This window comes from Ipomoea nil, unplaced genomic scaffold (genome assembly GCF_001879475.1).
Source record: "Ipomoea nil cultivar Tokyo-kokei standard unplaced genomic scaffold, Asagao_1.1 scaffold2144, whole genome shotgun sequence".
Taxonomy (NCBI): Eukaryota; Viridiplantae; Streptophyta; class Magnoliopsida; order Solanales; family Convolvulaceae; genus Ipomoea; species Ipomoea nil.
In genome coordinates this window covers 4,073,572-4,096,420 of record NW_017618572.1, presented here as the reverse complement: position 1 = coordinate 4,096,420, position 22,849 = coordinate 4,073,572, and the positions used below count along the sequence as shown (strand labels likewise).

Below are 22,849 nucleotides of genomic sequence, written 5' to 3'. Positions count from 1 at the left end.
TATGTTCCCTATTTATATATCTAAGAGTCTTAATTAGGGCCTAATTACTATCGGTTTGCTAACTCTATTCCTTTTAGGACTAAGGATTGGGTTTAGGGATAAGGGCCCATGGTCTATAGTGGGCCTCTCCTAATTAATTATTGTGATTTAATTCTTTCTTTTGGGTAATTGGTTAAATGATTAATTGGTTTTAGGGATCGTAACACGGGGTGTTACACTTAGGATATATCTTCATGCTTCGAAATGGTTTTTCGTATATCTATGTATATATCTATATGTATTGTATTTCAACGCGTTGGAGTGGGTTACCGGCATCTCTTGCTGAACAGATATATTTGGCTTTCAGGCACAGAGGAGTAGACACTGGAGCGCGCTAGAATCCTGGAGCGTAGAAGTAGATAATTTCCCTTTCGGCCTGCGTGCCATGCTTATGCATTTACATTATTGAGGATATTAGTTAGTTAACCTGTGCTCCTGAGTTCTCTAGCTCAGGTGTGGCATAACACCCTGTACTATTTATATTATATTTTGGGATTTAATGAGAACTTACCTTTATTATATAAGCTCCAAAAGTTTAAAAATTTCGGTGTGTTACAGTTGGTATCAGAGCCTAAGTTTGACCGTAGGACAAGACTCTTAAGACTAGGCTTTAAGACAATAGGCTTGAACTTTAAGTACTTAGGAACATAGGACTCAGGAACCCTAGGACGCGCGGTGAGACTGTGAAACCTACACATAACCCTCCCTCACTTATTTAAAGAAAACTCCCCCTCCGCTTATCGCATCAAGGTAAGAATGCAAAATAACATCGACCTATGAACACCAGGATGACACCGAAAAGGAGACAGGTAGGGACACCGAAACTCCCCACTCAGGAATTCCTGACTCAGAATCTGCAACGCCTGGCCCAAATTGCCCAGGCACTGAGTACTACCGTTCCCTAGCCTTTACCAACAAACGAGAACTTGGAAATCCACCACCAAGTCTCGGCACACCAAAACACCCGAACCACAAACCATTCCAGTAGTAAACGAATTCGCCGACGTCTTCCCAGACGAGATCCCCGGGGCACCCCCGGCCAGGGATGTCGAGTTCACAATAGACCTCGTACCTGGCGCTGCCCCGATCTCTAAACCACCATACAGGCTAGCACCAAAAGAAATGAAGGAACTGAAAACGCAACTTCAGGAACTACAAGATAAAGGTTACATCAGCCCCAGCACCACCCCATGGGGAGCACCAGTACTATTCGTTAAAAAGAAAGATGGGAGAATGCGCCTGTGCATTGACTACAGGGAACTTAATCAAGTCACAATAAAGAATAGGTACCCCCTTCCCCGAATCGATGACTTGTTCGATCAGCTTAAAGGGACAGGGGTGTTCTCGAAAATTGACATAAGATCCGGATATCACCAAATACAAGTGGCCAAACCAAACATTCAGAAAATGGCCTTCCGAACACGTTACGGCCACTACAAATTTACCGTGATGCCCTTCGGACTCACCAACGCACCCGCCATATTCATGGACCTCATGAACCGAGTATTCCGACCCCACCTGGATGACTTCGTCATTGTATTCATTGACGACATCCTAGTCTACTCCCGGAACGAGGAAGAACATGAAAGGCACCTCCGCATAACCTTACAAACTCTAAGAGAGCACCAGCTATACGCCAAGTTCTCCAAATGCGAATTCTGGAAAGACAGGTAGCCTTCCTGGGCCACGTAATAACCAAAGAAGGAATTAAGGTGGACCCTGCCAGAAATGGACCACACCGAGTTCACTTTCAGAGGTCCGAAGCTTCCTGGGCTTGGCCGGCTACTACAGGAGGTTTGTACTCGACTTTACCAAGATAGCTCAACCTCTCATCAGACTCATGAAAAAGGAGACCCCCTTCCAATGGGACGACAACTGCGCCACAACCTTTCAGGAATTGAAGGATAAGCTAACCACGGCACCAGTACTAGCCATCCCCTCCGGGGTGGAGGGGTTCGAGGTCTTCAGTGACGCGTCCAAAAAGGGGTTGGGGTGCGTGCTAATGCAAAACGGCAAGGTAATAGCATACGCATCTAGGAAACTAAAAACCCACGAAGAAAATTACCCCACCCATGACCTCGAGCTAGCCGCTATCGTATTCGCACTGAAAATTTGGAGGCACTACCTATACGGAGTGTAATGCAAGATTTACACAGACCATAAAAGCCTAAAGTACATCTTCACCCAGAAATACCTAAACATGAGACAACGAAGGTGGCTAGAACTCATAAAAGACTACGATCTAGACATCTAGTACCACGAGGGAAAAGCTAACATTGTGGCAGACGCCCTAAGCAGGAAGGCTAACCACTCCCTCAACGCCACCTGGATCCTACCCGACCAGCTGTACAAAGACTTCCAGAAGTTGAACTTGGAAATGATAGAGCAAAATCAAACCCACCCCGAGATCCACCTATTCAACACACAAGTCATACCCACACTCTTCGAAGAAATCAAAATAGGACAACAGCAGGATCCGGAACTAGAGAAAATCCGCCTCGACCTAACCCAAGGGAAAGAAGGACCCTTCAAAATACACGAAGATAGCAGTCTCTGCTACCAATGTAGGTGGTGCGTGCCCACGACACATCCCCACTTAAAACAACAAATCTTGGAGGAAGGACACAACACCCCATACTCGGTTCACCCAAGGGGTGACAAACTATACCAAGAGGTGAAGAGGTCGTTTTGGTGGCCCAACATGAAAAAGGAAGTCGCGGATTTCGTGGCCAAATGCCTGAACTGCCAAAGGGTGAAGGCCGAACGATGCAAACCCAAGGGTCTCGTACAACCCCTTGAGATACCACAAGGAGAGTGGGATTCCATATCCATGGACTTCGTCGGAGGGTTACCCCCAACAAAAACCGGCAAGGATAAAATCTGGGTCATAGTGGACCGACTAACCAAAATGGCGCGATTCATTTCCATGAAGGAAACATGGACGATGACACAACTGGCCCAAGCCTACCTAAACCGAGTGGTGAAATACCACGGAATTCCCCGAAACATTATGTCCGATAGAGACTCCAGGTTCCTCTCACAATTCTAGAAATCACTGTAATCGGCCTTGGGGACTCAACTAAAACTAAGCACTGCATTCCACCCCACCACCGACGGCCAAACCGAGAGAACCATTCAGACTCTCGAAAACATGCTAAGAGCCTGTGTGTTAGACTTTCAAGGGACATGGGAAGAACACCTAGATCTCATCGAATTCTCGTACAACAACAGCTACCACGCAAGCATTCGTATGGCACCCTACGAAGCCCTATACAGACAAAAATGTAGAACCCCCCTTTGTTGGGAGGACATGGTCGACCCGGTGACACTAGGGCCCCAATACCTTCAAGACACCATAACCAAGGTCAAACACATCCAAGAAAGGATGAAGGCTGCCCAGGACCGCCAGAAATCCTACGCCGACCTAGAGAGAAAACAAGCCGAATTCAACCCTGGGGACAAGGTCTGGTTGAGAATCTCACCCACGCGAGGGGTAATGAGATTTGGAAGAAAAGGAAAACTCAGCCTTCGATTTATCGGCCCCTAAGAAATCGTCGAAAGAGTCGGGAATCTGGCCTACCGCCTCGCTCTACTCATCGAACTAGAACGAGTACACAACGTATTCCACATATCCCAGCTAAAGAAATACATGCACGACCCAAGCCACGTGCTACTGTAACACCCCGTGTTACGACCCCTAAAACCAATTAAATCATTTAATTAATCACCTAAGAAAAAGAATTAAATCACAAAAATTAATTAGGGAGGCCCACGTCCATGGGCCCTTATCCCTAAACCCAATCCTTAGTTCCAAAAGGAATAGAATTAGCAAGCCTATAATATTAGTTCCTAATTAGGACTCCTAAATATATAAATAGGGGACTTAAGAGGCACCTAGGACCCCCACCGGAAGAAACGACTCACCACCCCAAAGAGCTCCAAGAATTCCCTTAGAAGAAATCAAGAAAGCAAGAAAGCTTAAAGAAAGACCCTTCATAGCCAAGGAATTAATTAAGGCTAAGAGGTAACCCATGTCTCAACAAAACCTATTTTCATAGTTATGATTTCCCCCGTAGGATTTCCCCATATTATTGTGTATTGATGATTTGTGATGTTATTATTGATGATTGATGGGATAATTCCATGGGTGATCTTGACATCGGGAGATTCTTGATAACTATGGTGTTCTTAACGATTATGTGGAGTTCTTGATGATTATATGGTGTTCTTGGTAATTGTATGGCGTTCTTGATGCTTATGTGTTATTTGTACCGAATCTTGTAATTAGAAGACGAACCGTATTCTTGTTGGATTAAAAATAATTAGAACCCTAGGGTGATGTTCTTGTTGGCGTTCTTGATGCTTATGTGACATTCTTACCGAATCTTGTAATTAGAAGACGAATCGTATTCTTGTTGGATTAAAAATAATTAGAACCCTAGGTTATATCGTGGAATTCGTATGGTATTATTCTTGGTATATTGGGTGGGATTTCGCATGATTGGGTGTTTATTATGTCTAGAAAAGCATGATAGGTTATGTGTCGTTTAATTCTTGATTTTGATCCGTTAAATTGTCTACGTGTGTTATCAATTGCGTTTGAAAGTGTCTAAGCATGGTCTCGGGTTCCACGAAGGTTCCCGGGGCGTTTTTGGTGTTAATGAGTCAGTGGGGGGTAGGGGACCCGCCACCTACCCACGGTAAAAAAGGGGCAGTTCCGGCAGCGGGCAGCCGGCGGGCGGGCAGCTGCCCGCCGGGCACCCGCTGCCCGGAACAGTAACGCCGGCGGGTGAACCCCCCACCCACCGGCTACCCACTGGAAATTCCCACACTTGGGACCCCGACTTCCCCGTTTGATGTTTCCCCGAACCCCGTGGTGTCCCAACGGACTCCGTCTATCGTGCCTATATCTAGTTTGATTTTCGGGTACCGTTCGTAGGTCGTATGAGTCTTATATATTGCATGCTAGTTGAATTGGTATCCCGTTGACCTAGGTGAAAGAAGTATGAACCCCTTAGGACTATTCTTAGTATGTGAAGGATCACGCATAGGTTTTCTTATACGTTTCCCCCCCCCCCCCCCCCCCTCCTTCCCAACGTGTTAATATGGGTTGCATGTGGTTGCTATGTGTTATGTATGTATGTTACCCCGATTGGTTGAGATCAATCGGGCTATACGGGCAGTCGGATGGGCTGAGAACCATACCGGCTGTTAACTAGGCCGGTAAAGACCGGTCAGGTATATAAATATTATATAGGACTAAGTTCCACTATACGGGCAGTCGGGTGGGCTGAGAACCATACCGGCTGTTAACCAGGCTGGTAAAGACTGGTCAGGTATATAAACATTATATAGGACAAAGGTCCACTATACGGGCAGTTGAATGGGCTGAGAACCATCCCAACTGTTAACCAGGCTGGTAAAGACCGGTCAGGTATATAAATATTATATAGAACTGCGGTTCATCAGTCGGTTGCGATCGACTCCTCCGTAATGTGAGACGGGGCAGGGTGCTGCGGGGCCGTGTCAGAGCTATATGCGCAGACCCTCATGTATGGGCATGCGATTGGTCCTGTGGCGCCAACAAAGTGTGCTATGTGATGAGATATGGATGAGTTGTGTTTATGAGTATATTGGGGGATGTGACTATGGGATTTATGCTGGGGATTGTTTATGTTGGGTTATGATTATTAATTGTGCTCAGCTTTATCTGTCTTGCATGTTGTGGATTGTATATGCTTGTTATAACTGTTGCTTGTGTCTAGCCTTATCTGTCGAGTCATTCCCGGTTTTAAAAGCTAGAGTCTCATAGGATATATCTTCATGCTTCAAAATGGTTTTCGTATATCTATATATATCTCTATATGTAATGTATTTCAACGCGTTGGAGTGGGTTACCAGCATCTCTCGCTGAACAGATATATTTGGCTTTCAGGCACAGAAGAATAAGTCATTGGAGTGCGCTAGAGCTCGGGACATAGAAGTAGTTAGCTTCCCTTTCGGCCTGCGTGCCATGTTCATACATTCAAATTATTGAGACATTAGTTAGTTAGCCTGTGCACCTGAGTTCTCTAGCTCAGGTGTGGCATAGCACCTCGTACTCTCGTACTCTTATTGGGGTATAATGAGATTTCACCTTTATTTTATAAGTTTTTAATATCTTGAAAATCTGGGGTGTTACAGTTGGTATCAGAGCCAAAGTTTGACCCTAGGATAAGACTCTTAAAACCGGACTTTAGGACAATAGGCTTGAACTCTAGGTATTTAGGAACATAGGATTCAGGAATCTTAGGACACGCGGTGAGATTGTGAAACCTACACATAACCCCCCTTACCTGGAGAAAAAAAAAAAAAAAAAAAAAAAAAAAAACTTTCCCCAAAGAAGGACTCCAAGCCCCAATTTAACGCTCTTATAAACATTGACCCAGGAAGACGACAACATGGCACCCAACAGAAGAGAATCAAGGACTCCAGAACCCGCCGCGCACGACCCCCTAACCCAAACGCTACCACAACTAACACAAGTCGCCCAAGCACTAAGCGACGTGGCTCTCCGCAACGACAGACCCCCACCACCTCCGTCGAACGCAAACGCAGACTTCGCCTGACAAGTCTCTAACCACCAACCACCCACGTTCTTAGGAGAGGAGGATCCCGTAATCCTAGAAGAATGGATCCGAACCCTTGACAAAATTCTCGGGTTAGTGGAATGCCCAGAGGAACGCCGCGTGGAGATAGCCTCGTTCTACTTCGGACACGAGGCCGAACTCTGGTGGATCCACGAGGGTCCCACTTACCAACAAGGACCGGGGTTCAACTGGGAACAACTCAAAACGCGACTACGAGAGAGGTTCTATCCAACACACGTGAGAGCATCCATGTACGAGGAGTTTCTCCATCTGAAACAAGGGACAGCTACCGTTATGGAATACCACAAACGATTCCTTGAACTAGCACGCTTCGCACCCGAACTTGTCCCCACCGAGGTAACCAAAATAGAGAGATTTGTATCAGGCCTCAACTTTGAAGCCCGAAAAGAACTAGTGGTAAGCAGACCTCGCACTCTCAACGAGGCTTACTCCAGTGCCGCTAATCTCTACCGAATCCAACTACTCCAACGCGGGGTTCAGGAGCAAATGCGAAAGAGGAACCCCGGAGGAGGGGCACCACCAGTAAAAAGAACAAGAAGCGACGCCAACACGAGACCAGGCAACCTGACCAACCAAAGGCCACCTCTGGGGAACAACAACGCTAGCGCCAGGGGCTTTCCTTTCCCGAAATGCAATAAGAACCATAGAGGCAAGGATGGGCAAACCCTTGCGATGCTTCAACTGCGGAGAGGAAGGACACAAGGCCTTCCTTTGCACCCAACCCCAAAGACCACGCACTACCACCATGGGACAACATGGGGGCACCGCTCATCAAGGAAACTACGGTGCTCCCGGGAAAATATTCGTCATGAGCCGCACCCAAGCCGACCTCGGGAACGAGGGCAATCTCGAGGGAGGGAACCTGAGCCCAGAAGACGAGGACCACGCAAACCCCGTGGGAGAAAGCCAAGAAGACGAATTCTGTCTAGGTTAGATTGGCAATTTCTTGTAATCACCTTCGTGGTAGAACTACTTACTTAGCTTAATTACTTGGAAATATTATAAATAAAAGATTAGTTCGAAATTCGGTTCTATTTACGAGGGGTAGAACTAAAAACTATACAAACTGGCCAAACCTCACCACTAGAAACCGAAATAAGGAAAAAAAAAAGACAAGGGCCCCATCATCAAAGAGCCTAGTGTCACCAATGAGAATTGAACTCTTGACCTCCCACTTACAAGACCAAGGTCTTGAGCACTAGGCTAAAAGTATTTCTTAAAACTTCAAGGGAACACTCCCTTGTTGAAGCTCCTACAAATCCCTAAAACCCACAAAATCCCCAAATCAAAAACCCTTCTTCTTCTTCCCTTTCTCCTTCTTCCTCCCCTACTCTCTCTCACTCTCCTCGCCGCACCCCACCGAAGAAAACCCCCCAGCCACTCGCGCCACCGCCAGCCGAACGCCGCCGCCGTCAGACCCCGTTCCGTCAACCCTGCGCCGCTGCATCACCGCCCAGTCACCTCGCCCGGAGACCGCCCGCAACGCCAAAACGCCACCCGTCACCTGCCAAAGCTCCACCCGCTGCCACCAACGCCCCACGCCACCGGAGACCCTCACCCACCTCACCGAGCCGACGCCTGGACTCCGCCCCACCGTCGCCGCCCTCGCAAAGCCGCGAAAACCATCGCCGGAAAAAGGTTCGCCGGAAAATCACGCCGGAGACCCACCGGAAAAAGTCGCCGGAAAAATGACGCCCATCGAAATGCCAAAGAAACCCCTCGGAATCCGCGCCCCGGAGTGGAGCAATGCCGATTACACCGTAATCGGAGGTAAAGCACTTGAACCCGACCAATTCTCTCCGGAATTGGTTGATATGCTTAAACATCAAGGGCTCTTAGATACTTACCTCGCCATCAAAGGGGATACATACCCCGACTTGGTGAAAGAATTCTACCAACACCTTGTGGCCACCAAACGGGGTGACAAAGTAGAAATCACCACCAAGGTCCGTGGCAAGGAAATTGTGCTTTCCGAAGGCCGTTTGGCCAAGCTCTTGAAATTGACCACCACGGGTGTGTCCAACTATGACCGGAAGGGGTGGATTGATACCCAAACCACGGGGTACAAGGACTACCTCGGGTACCTACTCGGAAAGGAGGACGGGTTCACCTCGGCCACTCGACCAAACCGAAAGTGGCTATCGGCGGAGCAAAAGATATTGGTTATGATTGTAACCGATAGCCTCTTGCCCACCAACAACAAAAGCAAGGATGTGGGGAGCTTGGAGTGCACCTTTGCTTACCTCCTGAAACATAAAATCAAGTTCAACCTGCCGGCACTCATGCTAAAGCACATAGAATTCTGCAAGTCAAACAACCGGCTTAGCCTACCCTACGGGATGATCCTAAGTTGGATCATGGAGAAAAAGGGGGTAGACCTAAGCCACACCGAGGTCAAGACCGCAAATGGCATGGTTTTTAACGCCCAGAACCTCCGCCGCAACGACATCTACTACACCGAAGGGGGACATTACCTCACCCTCGAAGAAATTTGCCAAAAACCCGAGGAAGAGCGAAGGGAATTGGTCGAACGGTTGGACATCTCCAACAAAAAGCTCAAACGAGCCATACAAGACTGCGGGGGTTTGGAGGGACATGGGGACCAGGAGGAGGAAGACAAACCCAACGCATCGGTGCAACCACGATCAAGAGGGAACCCAAGGGAGCAAAACGAGGGCTCAATCAATGAACGCATACTCGCACAGCTCAACCGGCAAAACCAAATCATGGAGGAAGGGTTCTCATCTTTGATCCGTACGACACGCACTAGATCAGCGAGTGGCAGCCATCGAGGCCACCTTGGGCACTCGCGGGGCGTCCAGCTCAGGAGCAGGAGACCGAGGTAGACCCAAAAGCTTTCTATCACAACACCACCAGAAATCCAGTCTACCCCAGCTAAGGCAAAACATGGGGCCACATTCCTAATCGGGAGGCCAAAACGCGGGATGCCTAGGGGTGAAAGAATGGATTAACGCACCGGGCTTCGGGGACGAAGACCCCTTGTAAGGGGGGGAGAGTGTAACACCCCGTGTTATGACCCCTAAAACCAATTAAATCATTTAATAAATCACCTAAGAAAAAGAATTAAATCACAACAATTAATTAGGGAGGCCCACGTCCATGGGCCCTTATCCCTAAACCCAATCCTTAGTTCCAAAAGGAATAGAATTAGCAAGCCTATAATATTAGTTCCTAATTAGGACTCCTAAATATATAAATAGGGGACTTAAGAGGCACCTAGGACCCCCCACCGGAATAAACGACTCACCACCCCAAAGCGCTCCAAGAATTCCCTTAGAAGAAATCAAGAAAGCAAGAAAGCTTAAAGAAAGACCCTTCATAGCCAAGGAATTAATTAAGGCTAAGAGGTAACCCATGTCTCAACAAAACCTATTTTCATAGTTATGATTTCCCCCGTAGGTTTTCCCCATATTATTGTGTATTGATGATTTGTGATGTTATTATTGATGATTGATGGGATAATTCCATGGGTGATCTTGACATCGGGAGATTCTTGATAACTATGGTGTTCTTAACGATTATGTGGAGTTCTTGATGATTATATGGTGTTCTTGGTAATTGTATGGCGTTCTTGATGCTTATGTGTTACTTGTACCGAATCTTGTAATTAGAAGACGAATCGTATTCTTGTTGGATTAAAAATAATTAGAACCCTAGGTTGCTGTTCTTGTTGGCGTTCTTGATGCTTATGTGACATTCTTACCAAATCTTGTAATTAGAAGACGAATCGTATTCTTGTTGGATTAAAAATAATTAGAACCCTAGGTTATATCGTGGAATTTGTATGGTATTATTCTTGGTATATTGGGTGGGATTTCGCATGATTGGGTGTTTATTATGTCTAGAAAAGCATGATAGGTTATGTGCCATTTGATTCTTGATTTTGATCCGTTAAATTGTCTACGTGTGTTATCAATTGCGTTTGAAAGTGTCTAAGCATGGTCTCGGGTTCCACGAAGGTTCCCGGGGCGTTTTTGGTGTTAATGAGTCAGTGGGGGGTAGGTGGGGGTAGGGGACCCGCCACCTACCCACGGTAAAAAAGGGGCAGTTCCGGCAGCGGGCAGCCGGCGGGCGGGCAGCTGCCCGCCGGGCACCCGCTGCCCGGAACAGTAATGCCGGCGGGCAGCCGGCGGGTGAACCCCCCACCCACCGGCTACCCGCTGGAAATTCCCACACTTGGGACCCCGACTTCCCCGTTTGATGTTTCCCCGACCCCCGTGGTGTCCCAACGGACTCCGTCTATCGTGCCTATGTCTAGTTTGATTTTCGGGTACCGTTCGTAGGTCGTATGAGTCTTATATATTGCATACTAGTTGAATTGGTATCCCGTTGACCTAGGTGAAAGAAGTATGAACCCCTTAGGACTATTCTTAGTATGTGAAGGATCACGCATAGGTTTTGTTATACGTTCCCCCCCCCCCCTTCCCAACGTGTTAATATGGGTTGCATGTGCTTGCAATGTGTTATGTGTGCATGTTACCCCGATTGGTTGAGATCAATCGGGCTATACGGGCAGTCGGATGGGCTGAGAACCATTCCGGCTGTTAACCAGGCCGGTAAAGACCGGTCAGGTATATAAATATTATATAGGACTAAGTTCCACTATACGGGCAGTCGGGTGGGCTGAGAACCATACCGGCTGTTTACCAGGCTGGTAAAGACCGGTCAGGTATATAAACATTATATAGGACAAAGGTCCACTATACGGGCAGTTGAATGGGCTGAGAACCTTCCCAACTGTTAACCAGGCTGGTAAAGACCGGTCAGGTATATAAATATTATATAGAACTGCGGTTCATCAGTCGGTTGCGATCGACTCCTCGGTAATGTGTGATGGGGCAGGGTGCTGTGGGGTCGTGTCGGAGCTATATGCGCTGACCCTCATGTATGGGCATGCGATTGGTCCTGTGGCGCCAACAAAGTGTGCTATGTGATGAGATATGGATGAGTTGTGTTTATGAGTATATTGGGGGATGTGACTATGGGATTTATGCTGGGGATTGTTTATGTTGGGTTATGATTATTAATTGTGCTCCGCTTTATCTGTCTTGCCTGTTGTGGATTGTATACGCTTGTTATAACTGTTGCTTGTGTCTAGCCTTATCTGTCGAGTCTTTCCCGGTTTTAAAAGCTAGAGTCTCGTAGGATATATCTTCATGCTTCAAAATGGTTTTCGTATATCTATATATATCTCTATATGTAATGTATTTCAACGCGTTAGAGTGGGTTACCAACATCTCTCGCTGAACAGATATATTTGGCTTTCAGGCACAGAAGAATAAGTCACTGGAGTGCGCTAGAGCTCGGAACATAGAAGTAGTTAGCTTCCCTTTCGGCCTGCGTGCCATGTTCATACATTCAAATTATTGAGACATTAGTTAGTTAGCCTGTGCACCTGAGTTCTCTAGCTCAGGTGTGGCATAGCACCCCGTACTCTCGTACTCTTATTGGGATATAATGAGATTTCACCTTTATTTTATAAGTTTTAAATATCTTGAAAATCTGGGGTGTTACAGCTACACCCCGAGGTCGTGGACCTCGACGAGTCACTAGCATACGAAGAAAGACCCGTAAGAATCTTGGACACCAAGACAATAACCACCCATCGTCGAGCCATAGAAATGGTAAAAGTCCTCTGGACCAACCATGGGACCGAAGAAGCAACATGGGAACTCAAGGACACGATGAAGGAACGCTACCCCGAACTCTTCACACCAGGTAACCAAGAGGAAGTCACTCGGCAAGAACCAAGCTTCGGGGACGAATCTTCCCGATAAGGGGGGGAGAGTGTAACACCCCGTATTACGATCCCTAAAACCAATTATCCAAATAAAGGATTAAATTACAATAATTAACTAAGAAAAGGCCCACCATAGTCCGTGGGCCCTCATCTCTAAACCCAACCCCTAGTCTTAAAAGGAATAGAGTTAGCAAGCCTATAGTATTTGGGCCCTAATTAGGACTCTTAGATATATAAATAGGGGATATAGGAGGCACCTAGAACCCCCACCACAATAATCCCTCACCACACAAGAAGTTCCAAGAATTCCCTTAGGAGAAATCAAGAAAGAAGAAAGCTTAAAGAAAGACCCTTCATAACCAAGGAATTAATTAAGGCTAAGAGGTAACCCATGTCTCAATAAAACCTATTTTCTTAGCTATGATCCCTCTTTTAGGCATCCTCCTATATTCTTGTGTCTTGATGAATTGATATGATATTGATGATGAGATCTTAATAATTGGTGATATGGTTTTATCTCGATAATCTTGATGATGATGAGGGTTTCTTGATAATTGTGTGATATTCCTGAGGAATTCGGATTCTTGATGATTATGTGATATTCTTGATGAATTGTATTGATTTCTGGATATTAAACGATAGGTTACGTTCTTGATGATTTAATTGTGATTAGAGCCCTAGGATGTAACGTGAAACTCGTATGATGTTATTCTTAATATTTTGGGTGGGAATTCGCATGTTTAGGGTGTTAATTATGTTTAGAAATCATGATAGGATATGTGCCATATGTTTCTCGCTTTTGATCCGTTAATTGCCTACGTGTTGTCATCAATTGCGTTTAAAAGTGTCTAAGCAAGGTTTCGGGTTCCACAAAGGTTCCCGGGGCGTTATTGGTGAAAAAGAGTCAGTGGGGGGTAGGTGGGGGTAGGGGACCCGCCACCTACCAGCGGACAGGATGGACGTCGCCGGCCGCGGGCAGCCGGCGGGCAGGCGACTGCCAGCCGGGCACCCGCTGCCCGGAAATTCGCCATCGGCGGGCAGCCGGCGGGTGACCCCTCACCCATCGGATACCCGCTGGAAATTACCCCAACTCGGGATCCCAGCTTCCCCGTTTGATGTTCCCCCGACCCCCGTGGTGTCCCAACGGACTCCGTCTATCGTGCCTATGTCTAGTTTGATGTTCGGGTACCATTCGTAGGTGGAATAAGTCTTATATATTGCATGCTAGTTGAATTGGTATCCCGTTGGCCTAGGTGTAAGGAGTATGAACCCCTTAGGAATATTCTTAGTATGTGGATGATCACGCATAGGTTTCATTATACGATTTCTCCCCCTTCCCAATGTGTCAATGTGGGTTGTTTGTACTTGTTATGTGTTATGTGTGCATGATACCCCAATTCGGTTGCGATCGAATTGGTTATTCCTGAGCTGCGGTCCACCGTTTGGTTGCGATCAAATGTTTTACATGAGCTGCGGTTCTGTAACACCCCAGATTTTCAAGATATTTAAAACTTATAAAATAAAGGTGAAATCCCATTAAATCCCAAAACATAACACAAGAGTATAGGGTGCTATGCCACACCTGAGCTAGAGAACTCAGGTGCACAGGCTAACTAACTAATATCCTCAAATAGTATCAATACTAAATCATGGCACGCAGGCCGAAAGCGAAAACTATCTAAGCTATGCCCAAGCTTCTAGCGCGCTCCAGTGATCTACTCGTCTGTGCCTGAAAGCCAAATATATCTGTTCAGCGAGAGATGCTGGTAACTAGAGCCGTCAAAATGGGCTTAGCCCGCCGGGCTTTCCCGCCCCGCCCTTTTGACGGGCGGGGCGGGCTCATGGTTTTGAAGCCCGTATTAAAAATGGGCTTTTTTGCCCGCCCCGCCTAGCCCGCGGGCTTGGCGGGCTGGCGGGTAGCCCGCCAGCCCACCTTTTTTTTTTTTTTTTTTTTTTTTAGTTTTTAAGTTTATATATATATATATATATATATATATATATATATATATATATATATATATATATATATATATATATATATATATATATATATATATATAAATCTGTGTATATATATATATAACTAACTAATATATATATATATATATATATATATATATATATATATATATATATATATATATATATATATATATATATATATATATATATATATATATTAAAAATAATATGTATAATATGTATAATATAATAATATAAATAATAGAAATAATTATACTTACCCGGTTACCCCTATTGGTGTCATTGTTGTCATGTTGTGATGAACGAATTTATGTTATTTTCTTATGAATAAGTGTTTTAAGTAGATAGCAATTAAGTTATTAACATAATCACATTAGAGTTTAGATTTTATAGACACATCACACATGATTAAAAAAAAAAAAAAAAAAAAAAAGGCGGGCTTTGGCGGGGCCCGCGGGCCTAAGGCGGGGCGGGGCGGGCTGCCCCTACCTAGGCCCGTATTATTGGCGGGCTTTTTAGCCCGCCCCGCCAAAAGGCGGGCTTTGGCGGGCTTTGGCCCGCCAGCCCGCTTTGACAGCTCTACTGGTAACCCACTCCAACGCGTGGAAATACATTACATATAGAGATATATATAGATATACGAAAATCATTTTGAGCATGAAGATATATCCTACGAACTCTAGCTTTTAAAACCGGGAATGACTCGACAGATAAGGCTAGACACAAGCAACAGTTATAATCAAGCGTATATAATCCACAACAGTCAAGACAGGTAAAGTTGTTCACGAATAATAATCATAACCCAACATAAACAATCCCCAGCATAAATCCCATAGTCACATTCCCCCAATATACTCATAAACACAACTCGTCCATATCTCATCAAATAGCACACTTTGTTGGCGCCGCAGGACCAATCGCACGCCCATACATGAGGGTCAGCGCATATAGCTCTGACACGGCCCCGCAGCACCCTGCCCCGTCTCACATTACGGAGGAGTCGATCGCAACCGACTGATGGACCTTTGTCCTACATAATATTTATATACCTGACCGGTCTTTACCAGCCTGGTTAACAGTTGAGATGGTTCTCAGCCCATTCAACTGCCCGTATAGTGGACCTTTGTCCTATATAATATTTATATACCTGATCGGTCTCTACCAGCCTGGTTAACAGCCGGTATGGTTCTCAGCCCATCCGACTGCCCGTATAGTGGAACTTAGTCCTATATAGTATTTATATACCTGACCGGTCCCTACCAGCCTGGTTAACAGCCGGTATGGTTCTCAGCCCACCCGACTGCCCGTATAGCCCGATTGATCTTAACCAACTCGGGGTTACATGAACACATAACACATAGCAAGTACATGCAGCCCACATTGACACATTGGGAAGGGGGAGAAAACGTATAACAAAACCTATGCGTGATTCATCACATACTAAGAATGGTCCTAAGGGGTTCATACTTCTTCCACCTAGGTCAACGGGATACCAATTCAACTAGCATGCAATACAGTAGACTTATAAACCTACGAACGGTACCCGAAATATCAAACTAGACACAGGCACGATACACGGAGTCCGTTGGGACACCTCGGGGGTCGGGGAAACATCAAACGGGGAAGCCGAAATCCCCAATTGGGGTGCAAACCATCGGGTAGCCGGTGGGTGAGGGATCACCCGTCGGCTGCCCGCCGGCGGTAACAAGACCGGGCAGCGGGTGCCCGGCGGGCAGCTGCCCGCCCGCTGGCTGCCCGCTGCCGGCGTTGCCCAAGGAGGCCGCGGGTAGGTGGCGGGTCCCCTACCCCCACCTACCCCCCACTGACTCTTATCACACAAATTCACCCCGGGAACCTTTGTGGAACCCGAAACCATGCTTGGACACTTTCAAACGCAATTGATAACACACGTAGACAATTAACGGATCAGAATCAGGAAACGATCGGCACATAACCTATCATGCTTTTCTAAACATAATCAACACCCAAACATGCGATTTCCCCACCCGATAAACCAAGAATAAGATCATACGATACAACCTAGGGTTCTAATCACTTTTATATCAATAAGAATACGGTTCGTCTTCTAATTACAAGTTTCGGTACAAATAACACATAAGCATTAAGAATGCCATACAATAATCAAGAACGACATATAATCATCAAGAGCTCCACATAATCATCAAGAACACCATAATTATCAAGAATCTCCCAATATCAAGATTACCCATGGAATTATCCCATCAATCATCAATAATAATATCACAAGTCACCAATACACAATAATACGGGGAAATCCTACGGGGGAAATCATAGCTATGAAAATAGGTTTTTTTGAGACATGGGTTACCTCTTAGCCTTAATTAATTCCTTGGCTATGAAGGGTCTTTCTTTAAGCTTTCTTGCTTTCTTGATTTCTTCTAGGGGGATTCTTGGAGCTCTTTGGGGAGGTGGGGCGTTATTCTTGTGGGGGGTTTCTAGGTGCCTCTTAAGTCCCCTATTTATATATTTAGGAGTCCTAGTTAGGAACTAATATTATGGGCTTGCTAGTTCTATTTCTTTTGGGACTAAGGATTGGGTTTAGGGATAAGGGCCCGTGGACTATGGTGGGCCTTCCTAATTAATTATTGTGATTTAATTCTTTCTTTTGGGGTAATTGATTAAATGATTTAATTGATCTTAGGGGTCGTAACACGGGGTGTTACAGGTTCATATTCCTGGCTGCGGTCAGATGACTACTCTTGGGCTGCGGTCCACTGTTTGGTTGCGATCAAACATTATGATGAGTTGCGGTTCATCGATCGGTTGCGATCGACCCCTCCGTGTTGCGATACGGGGCAGGGTGCTGCGGGGCTGTGTCAGAGCTATATGCGCTGACCCTCATGTATGGGCATGCGATTGGTCCTGTGGCACCATCAAAGTGTGCTATGTGATGAGATATGGATGATTTGGTGTTATGATTGCTATGAAAGCGTGACCATAGGATACATGCTAGTAAGCTGTATATGCTTGGTTATGACTATTGGCTGTGGTTATCTTTCCCTGTCGAATCTGTTCCCTACGCTTGTGAATTGTAGATGCTTGATAATGACAGTTGATTGTGTTTATCCCTATCTGTCGAGTCTATTCCCTGTTTTGAAAGCTAGAGTCTCTTAGGATATATCTTCATGCTTCGAAATGGTTTTTTCGTATATCTTTGTATATATCTATATGTATTGTATTTCAACGCGTTGGAGTGGGTTACCGGCATCTCTCGCTAAACAGATATATTTGGCTTTCAGGCACATAGGAGTAGACACTGGAGCGCGCTAGAATCCTGGAGCGTAGAAGTAGATAGTTTCCCTTTCGGCCTGCGTGCCATGCTTATGCATTTACATTATTGAGGATATTAGTTAGTTAGCCTGTGCACCTGAGTTCTCTAGCTCAGGTGTGGCATAGCACCCTGTACTATTTATATTATGTTTTGGGATTTAATGAGAACTTACCTTTATTATATAAGCTCCAAAAGTTTAAAAATTTCAGGGTGTTACAGTTCGTGCTCCCGAAGATGATATCATCAACGTAGATTTGTACTAAAAGAATATGGTCATCATCTTTTATACGAAAGAGTGTCTTGTCTACAACTCCTTTCGTGAAACCACAATTTATAAGAAAGTGTGAGAGACTATCATACCAAGCTCGTGGAGCTTGTTTTAAACCATAAAGAGCCTTTTTGAGATGGTAGACTTTTTCATGTTCATTGTTAACCGCGAAACCAGGCGGTTGTTCAACATATACTTCTTCTTCAAGGAGCCCATTTAAGAATGCACTTTTGACATCCATTTGATAGACTTTGAAGTTTTTGTAAGCTGCAAAGGCTAGGAATATTCGTATGGCTTCAAGTCTAGCTACAAGGGCGAAGGTTTCATCAAAGTCGATTCCCTCCTCCTGACAATACCCTTTAGCGACAAGACGGGATTTGTTTCTAACAATGAGTCCATCTTCACTCATTTTGTTTCTAAAAGCCCATTTGGTTCCAATAACATTTTGATGTGTTGGTCTCGTCACAAGTTCCCACACATCATTTCGTTCAAACTAATGAAGCTCTTCCTGCATGGCTATTACCCAGTCAGGATCGCTTAAAGCTTCTTTTATGGACTTGGGTTCCATTTGTGATAAGAAGCATGCCATCATATTTTCATGCAGAGAGGCTCTTGATTTCACGCTTTCTTGAACATTTCCAATTACTTGATCTGGAGGATGATCTCTTAACCATCTAAGATTGGGTTCAAATGCATTTTGCTGATTCTGAGCATCCATTTCAGGAATATATGGTAGCTCAACATATATCATGGGTTCGGATGGTGTAGGAGCATCAGGAGCACTTTGTTGTGTAACAATTTTTTCTTGAGTTATAGTTTCGGGCTCTGAGATTCTCAACTGATATTTCGTGTAGGAAGATAATATGTCATCTTCATCATCTGAAACCGCTTCTTCATTTGATTGAGGGTTTTGAAGTGGATTACTTGATGATTCAATTCCAGCTAGATTCTTTTCAAATTGTTCATCAAATTTGACATGAATGGATTCCTCAATCACCATTGTTCGTTTGTTTAGAACTCTAAATGCTTTACTTACTGAGGAATAACCCATGAACAAACCTTCGTCTGCTCTTTCGTCAAAGGTTCTCAAATGATTCTTTCCATTGTTGTGTATGAAGCACCTGCAACCAAAAACATGAAAATAACCAATACTCGATATTTTACCTTTCCATAGTTCATAAGGCATCTTGTTGTGGGATTTGTTGATCAGGGATCTGTTTTGTGTGTAACATGCTGTATTTATAGCTTCGGCCCAAAATCGTTTTGGCAGTCCTGAGTAAGCGATCATTGTTCGTGTTGCTTCTTTCAGGGTTCTGTTCCTCCTTTCGGCTACTCCATTTTGTTGAGGAGTTCGTGCTGCCGAGAGTTGATGAAAGATTCCATTCTGTGCACAGAATTCTTTTATGATCTTGTTTACGAACTCAGTTCCTTGATCTGATCTTATCCGAATGATTTTGACTTCCTTTTATGTCTGAAGTTGCCTCAAGAGATTGGGAAGAATAACTTCTGTTTCATTCTTTTTCTTCAAGAAAAGCACCCAAGTATATCTCGTGTGATCATCTACTATGACGAGAGTATACTTTCTTCCACTTAAACTAGCTGGATCAACTGGTCTAAAGAGATCCATATGTAAAAGGCTTAGACAACAAGAGTTTCCGTCCACATCATTAGATTTGAAAGATGACTGGATTTCTTTCCCTTTTTGACATGCCTCACAAATTTTGTCTTTTGTGTATGATGCTTCGGGTAAACCTCTCACGAGATTTCTTTTGGCAAGTTTGTTGATTGTCTTTAGATTTAGATGACTCAGCTTGTTGTGCCATTCTTGACTGAGATCTGCATTGCTTTTAGCCACAAAGCAAACGTTAGCATTAGAAGAATTCCACGAGATTACGTACATGTTTTTCTTTCGTTGACCAGTTAACACGATTTTGCCATCCTTCGTGTTCACGATTTTACACTCGTTTTTGGAGAATTCGACTTTGTATCCTTTGTTGCAAAATTGGCTTGTGCTTAGAAGATTGAACTTTAGTCCATCAACATATGATACATCTTGTATGGTTATTCCCAGTTTGATGATGTCTCCTTTTCCACGAGTCTTGCCACTGTTTTCTCCTCCAAATATGACTTTAGGTCCATCTACTTCCTTGAAATTGCTCAACATTGTTTTGTCACCAGTCATATGTCTTGAGCACCCACTATCGACATACCATATGACTTGTTTGTCCTGCAAGAAAGATTATGTGTTTTTAGGTACCCCTTGATTTTCGGGTCCTTGGGGGTTAGATGTCAGCTTTGGAATCCACATGAGCCTAGAGTTTCCTCGACTCATCCTTGGCCCCCTGTACCCATTAAATGTGTAGTAATCATAATGAATACTGGCAAAGGTTTTAGCATTATATCTCTTGCGAAAATAATCTTGAGGAGGACTTTCGTAATACTTGAGATAATTGTTTTGTTTGCGCAGATGAGTTATCTTAAATTCAGCTTTTGATAGAGGTTCTGGATAATCAAACCAATCTTCCTCTGATGGTCCAGTCCATCCATTGCCATAACTGGATCCTTTGAAGGATCTTTCGTTTTGTCTAACTCGTCCATTTCTCGGGTTTCCTTGATCAGGATTCTTTGGCTTTGGACGATATTGCCTCTGGTCAACATTCAGCCTATTCCTTGATTGAATATTCTTATTAGGCTGACCTCTCTTATGGTTTAGATTTTGTCTATTGTCATTTGGTCCATTCCTTTTGACATATTTCTGTCTAGGATTGCCTTTGTAAGAATTTTCATTTCGAGGATCCACAATTCGTTGTACAGCCTTCCCTTTCGGTAGGCTTGTTGATTGTGGTGTGGCGACATTGTTAACCTCTGTCATAGGCTCAGACACCTGGGTTGGACCTTGAACAAATGCAGCTTGAAAGCTTTCGTGAGAATATGCATTCGTGGGTTTGTTCAAGCCGACTTGTGAAGAGGAGCTGGGGTCAAAACCAATTCCCGTTCTTTCCCCGGGCAGTCTAGATTCATTCATCATTCGATCCATTAAATTGGATGAATTATTGAATTTATCCAAGACCTCAAGCAATTCTTGCTCTCTCTTTGATCTTGCTGTGCACTGCTCCTTCAGAGCGAGAACATTTTTCTCAAGTTGCTCCTTAGCAATGGCTAGCTTTATGTTCTCAACCCGAACTTGCCTTAGCGCATTGTAGCTAATCATGAGCCGAGAGTTCTCCTCCTTAAGTTTGGAGTATGTGCTTTTGATCACTTTGAACCTCCTCATCATTTCGGTAACAGATTCATTGGAGGTTTGACTCCCTACAGAACTGGACTTAGCTGAATAACAAGAGGATGAGTGAGAATTTACCTCGTCTTCGTCAGCCATAAGACATAGATCTTCTGATTCTTGGCTAAACAGGCATAGAAGTCCTTTTTCCTCTTCAGTACTTTCATCGTCTGAACTCGAGCTTGATGAGCTACTTTCGGCCTCAACAGTGTCAGAAGTTTTGTTCACTACCATCGCCTTTCTTCTTCTTTCATTTCTGGAGCTTGATGATTCTGGCCTGTCATTTCTTTTATATCTCTCTCCAGTCTCCTTAGATGGACTTTTGGTAGCGTTGCTGTCTTGATGTTTGCTCACTATTGGGTGAGGGCAATTGGTCTTGAAGTGTCCTGGTTTATGACAGTTGTAGCAAAGCAATTGCGAGTCTGGGGTTTCTGCCTTTGAAGTTTGAGGTGAACTTTCGTGTTGTTTTCGGTGGCCCGAGCGATGTGAGTCTTGGAAATTGTTCTTCCTCATGAACCTCTTCATTTTCCTAACAAATAGGGCATACTGCTCATCAGATAAGAATTCACTAGAGTTAGATTTTGACTTGTTAGAGTTTGTTGCTTGTTGACTAGCCACGAGAGCTACATTTCTCGTTTCTGATTTTTCGACATCTTTCAGTTCATGTTCAAACTCGTACTCCTTAAGATCACTGAAAATCTTTGTTGTGCTCGTCGTTTTCATGTCTCGATTTTCTCTCATTGCAATGACTTTCATTTCCCAAGATTTTGGCAGACCACGAAGAATCTTCAGATTCTTTTCTTTCTCAGATAGTTCCTTCCCGAGATCTGTCAGATCTCCCATGAGTCTGGTGAACCTCAGCTCCATGTCCATGATTGTTTCATTTGGCAGCATTTTGAAGTCTTCAAACTTCTTCATAGCTAAAGTCAGTTTGTTGTCCTTCTCATGTTCATCACCTTCTCCTAGTTCCATCAGAACTTTCCATATTTCCATGGCATTCTTGCACTTTCCATCTGAGGTGTATTTGTAACACCCCAATTTTCATAACCAAATTTTTCTTAATATTTAATCTTTCTTAATTGAAATATTCACTAATAACATAGCGGAAGCATTAACTAACCAAAAGAAAATGGGTGTTACCGCCACGCTCAGGTATTTCCCTATACCCAAACGCTAAGGCTAAGATTTACAACATCAAATAAACTCAACCAAAATCCAACTTCTATAATACAAGAAAGGATAATAATATACAACCATAAAGCTTCTCAAATAATAAATCTCCTATCGATCTATTCTTAATTCCTTCATAGCTTGAATTCATCTTGAATTCCTATCCATGTTCACCTGTAAAAATTATTTGACACAAAAAGATAGAGAATAGACAAAAATTAGCATAAGCTAAGTAAGTTCCATTTCACCCCGTAAAATATAGGCTTGGATTTTATATTTTCAAAACTCATACAATTTTATTCTTTTCCAAAATACATGTGGAGTTATACTTTTCCTTGCATAGAGAATTAATATTTATAAGTGGAGAATTAACAAACCTCATCGAAAT

The 22,849-nt window shown here is 44.3% G+C and overlaps 1 protein-coding gene across 1 annotated transcript; it reads right to left on the bottom strand.

The window, feature by feature from the left end:
- Positions 1 to 18,507: 18,507 nt before the first annotated feature.
- LOC109148657 lies at positions 18,508 to 22,284 on the bottom strand. Its single transcript, XM_019296392.1, has 5 exons — positions 21,125 to 22,284; positions 20,363 to 21,025; positions 19,595 to 20,212; positions 19,074 to 19,135; positions 18,508 to 18,956 (listed from the first exon to the last, which is right to left on the bottom strand). The coding sequence occupies exons 1-5, from the start codon at positions 22,282 to 22,284 to the stop codon at positions 18,508 to 18,510; spliced, it is 2,952 nt and encodes a 983-aa protein (XP_019151937.1).
- Positions 22,285 to 22,849: the final 565 nt, after the last annotated feature.

Coding starts and splice junctions, on each gene's coding strand:
- LOC109148657 (XM_019296392.1), bottom strand. CDS start 22,284: ATGGAAATATGGAAAGTTCTGATGGAACTAGGAGAAGGTGATGAACAT. Junction 19,136..19,594: donor GCTAGTTTAAGTGGAAGAAA/GTATACTCTCGT, acceptor TTTTGGTTGCAG/GTGCTTCATACACAACAATG. Junction 18,957..19,073: donor TGACGAAAGAGCAGACGAAG/GTTTGTTCATGG, acceptor AAAAGAATCTAG/CTGGAATTGAATCATCAAGT.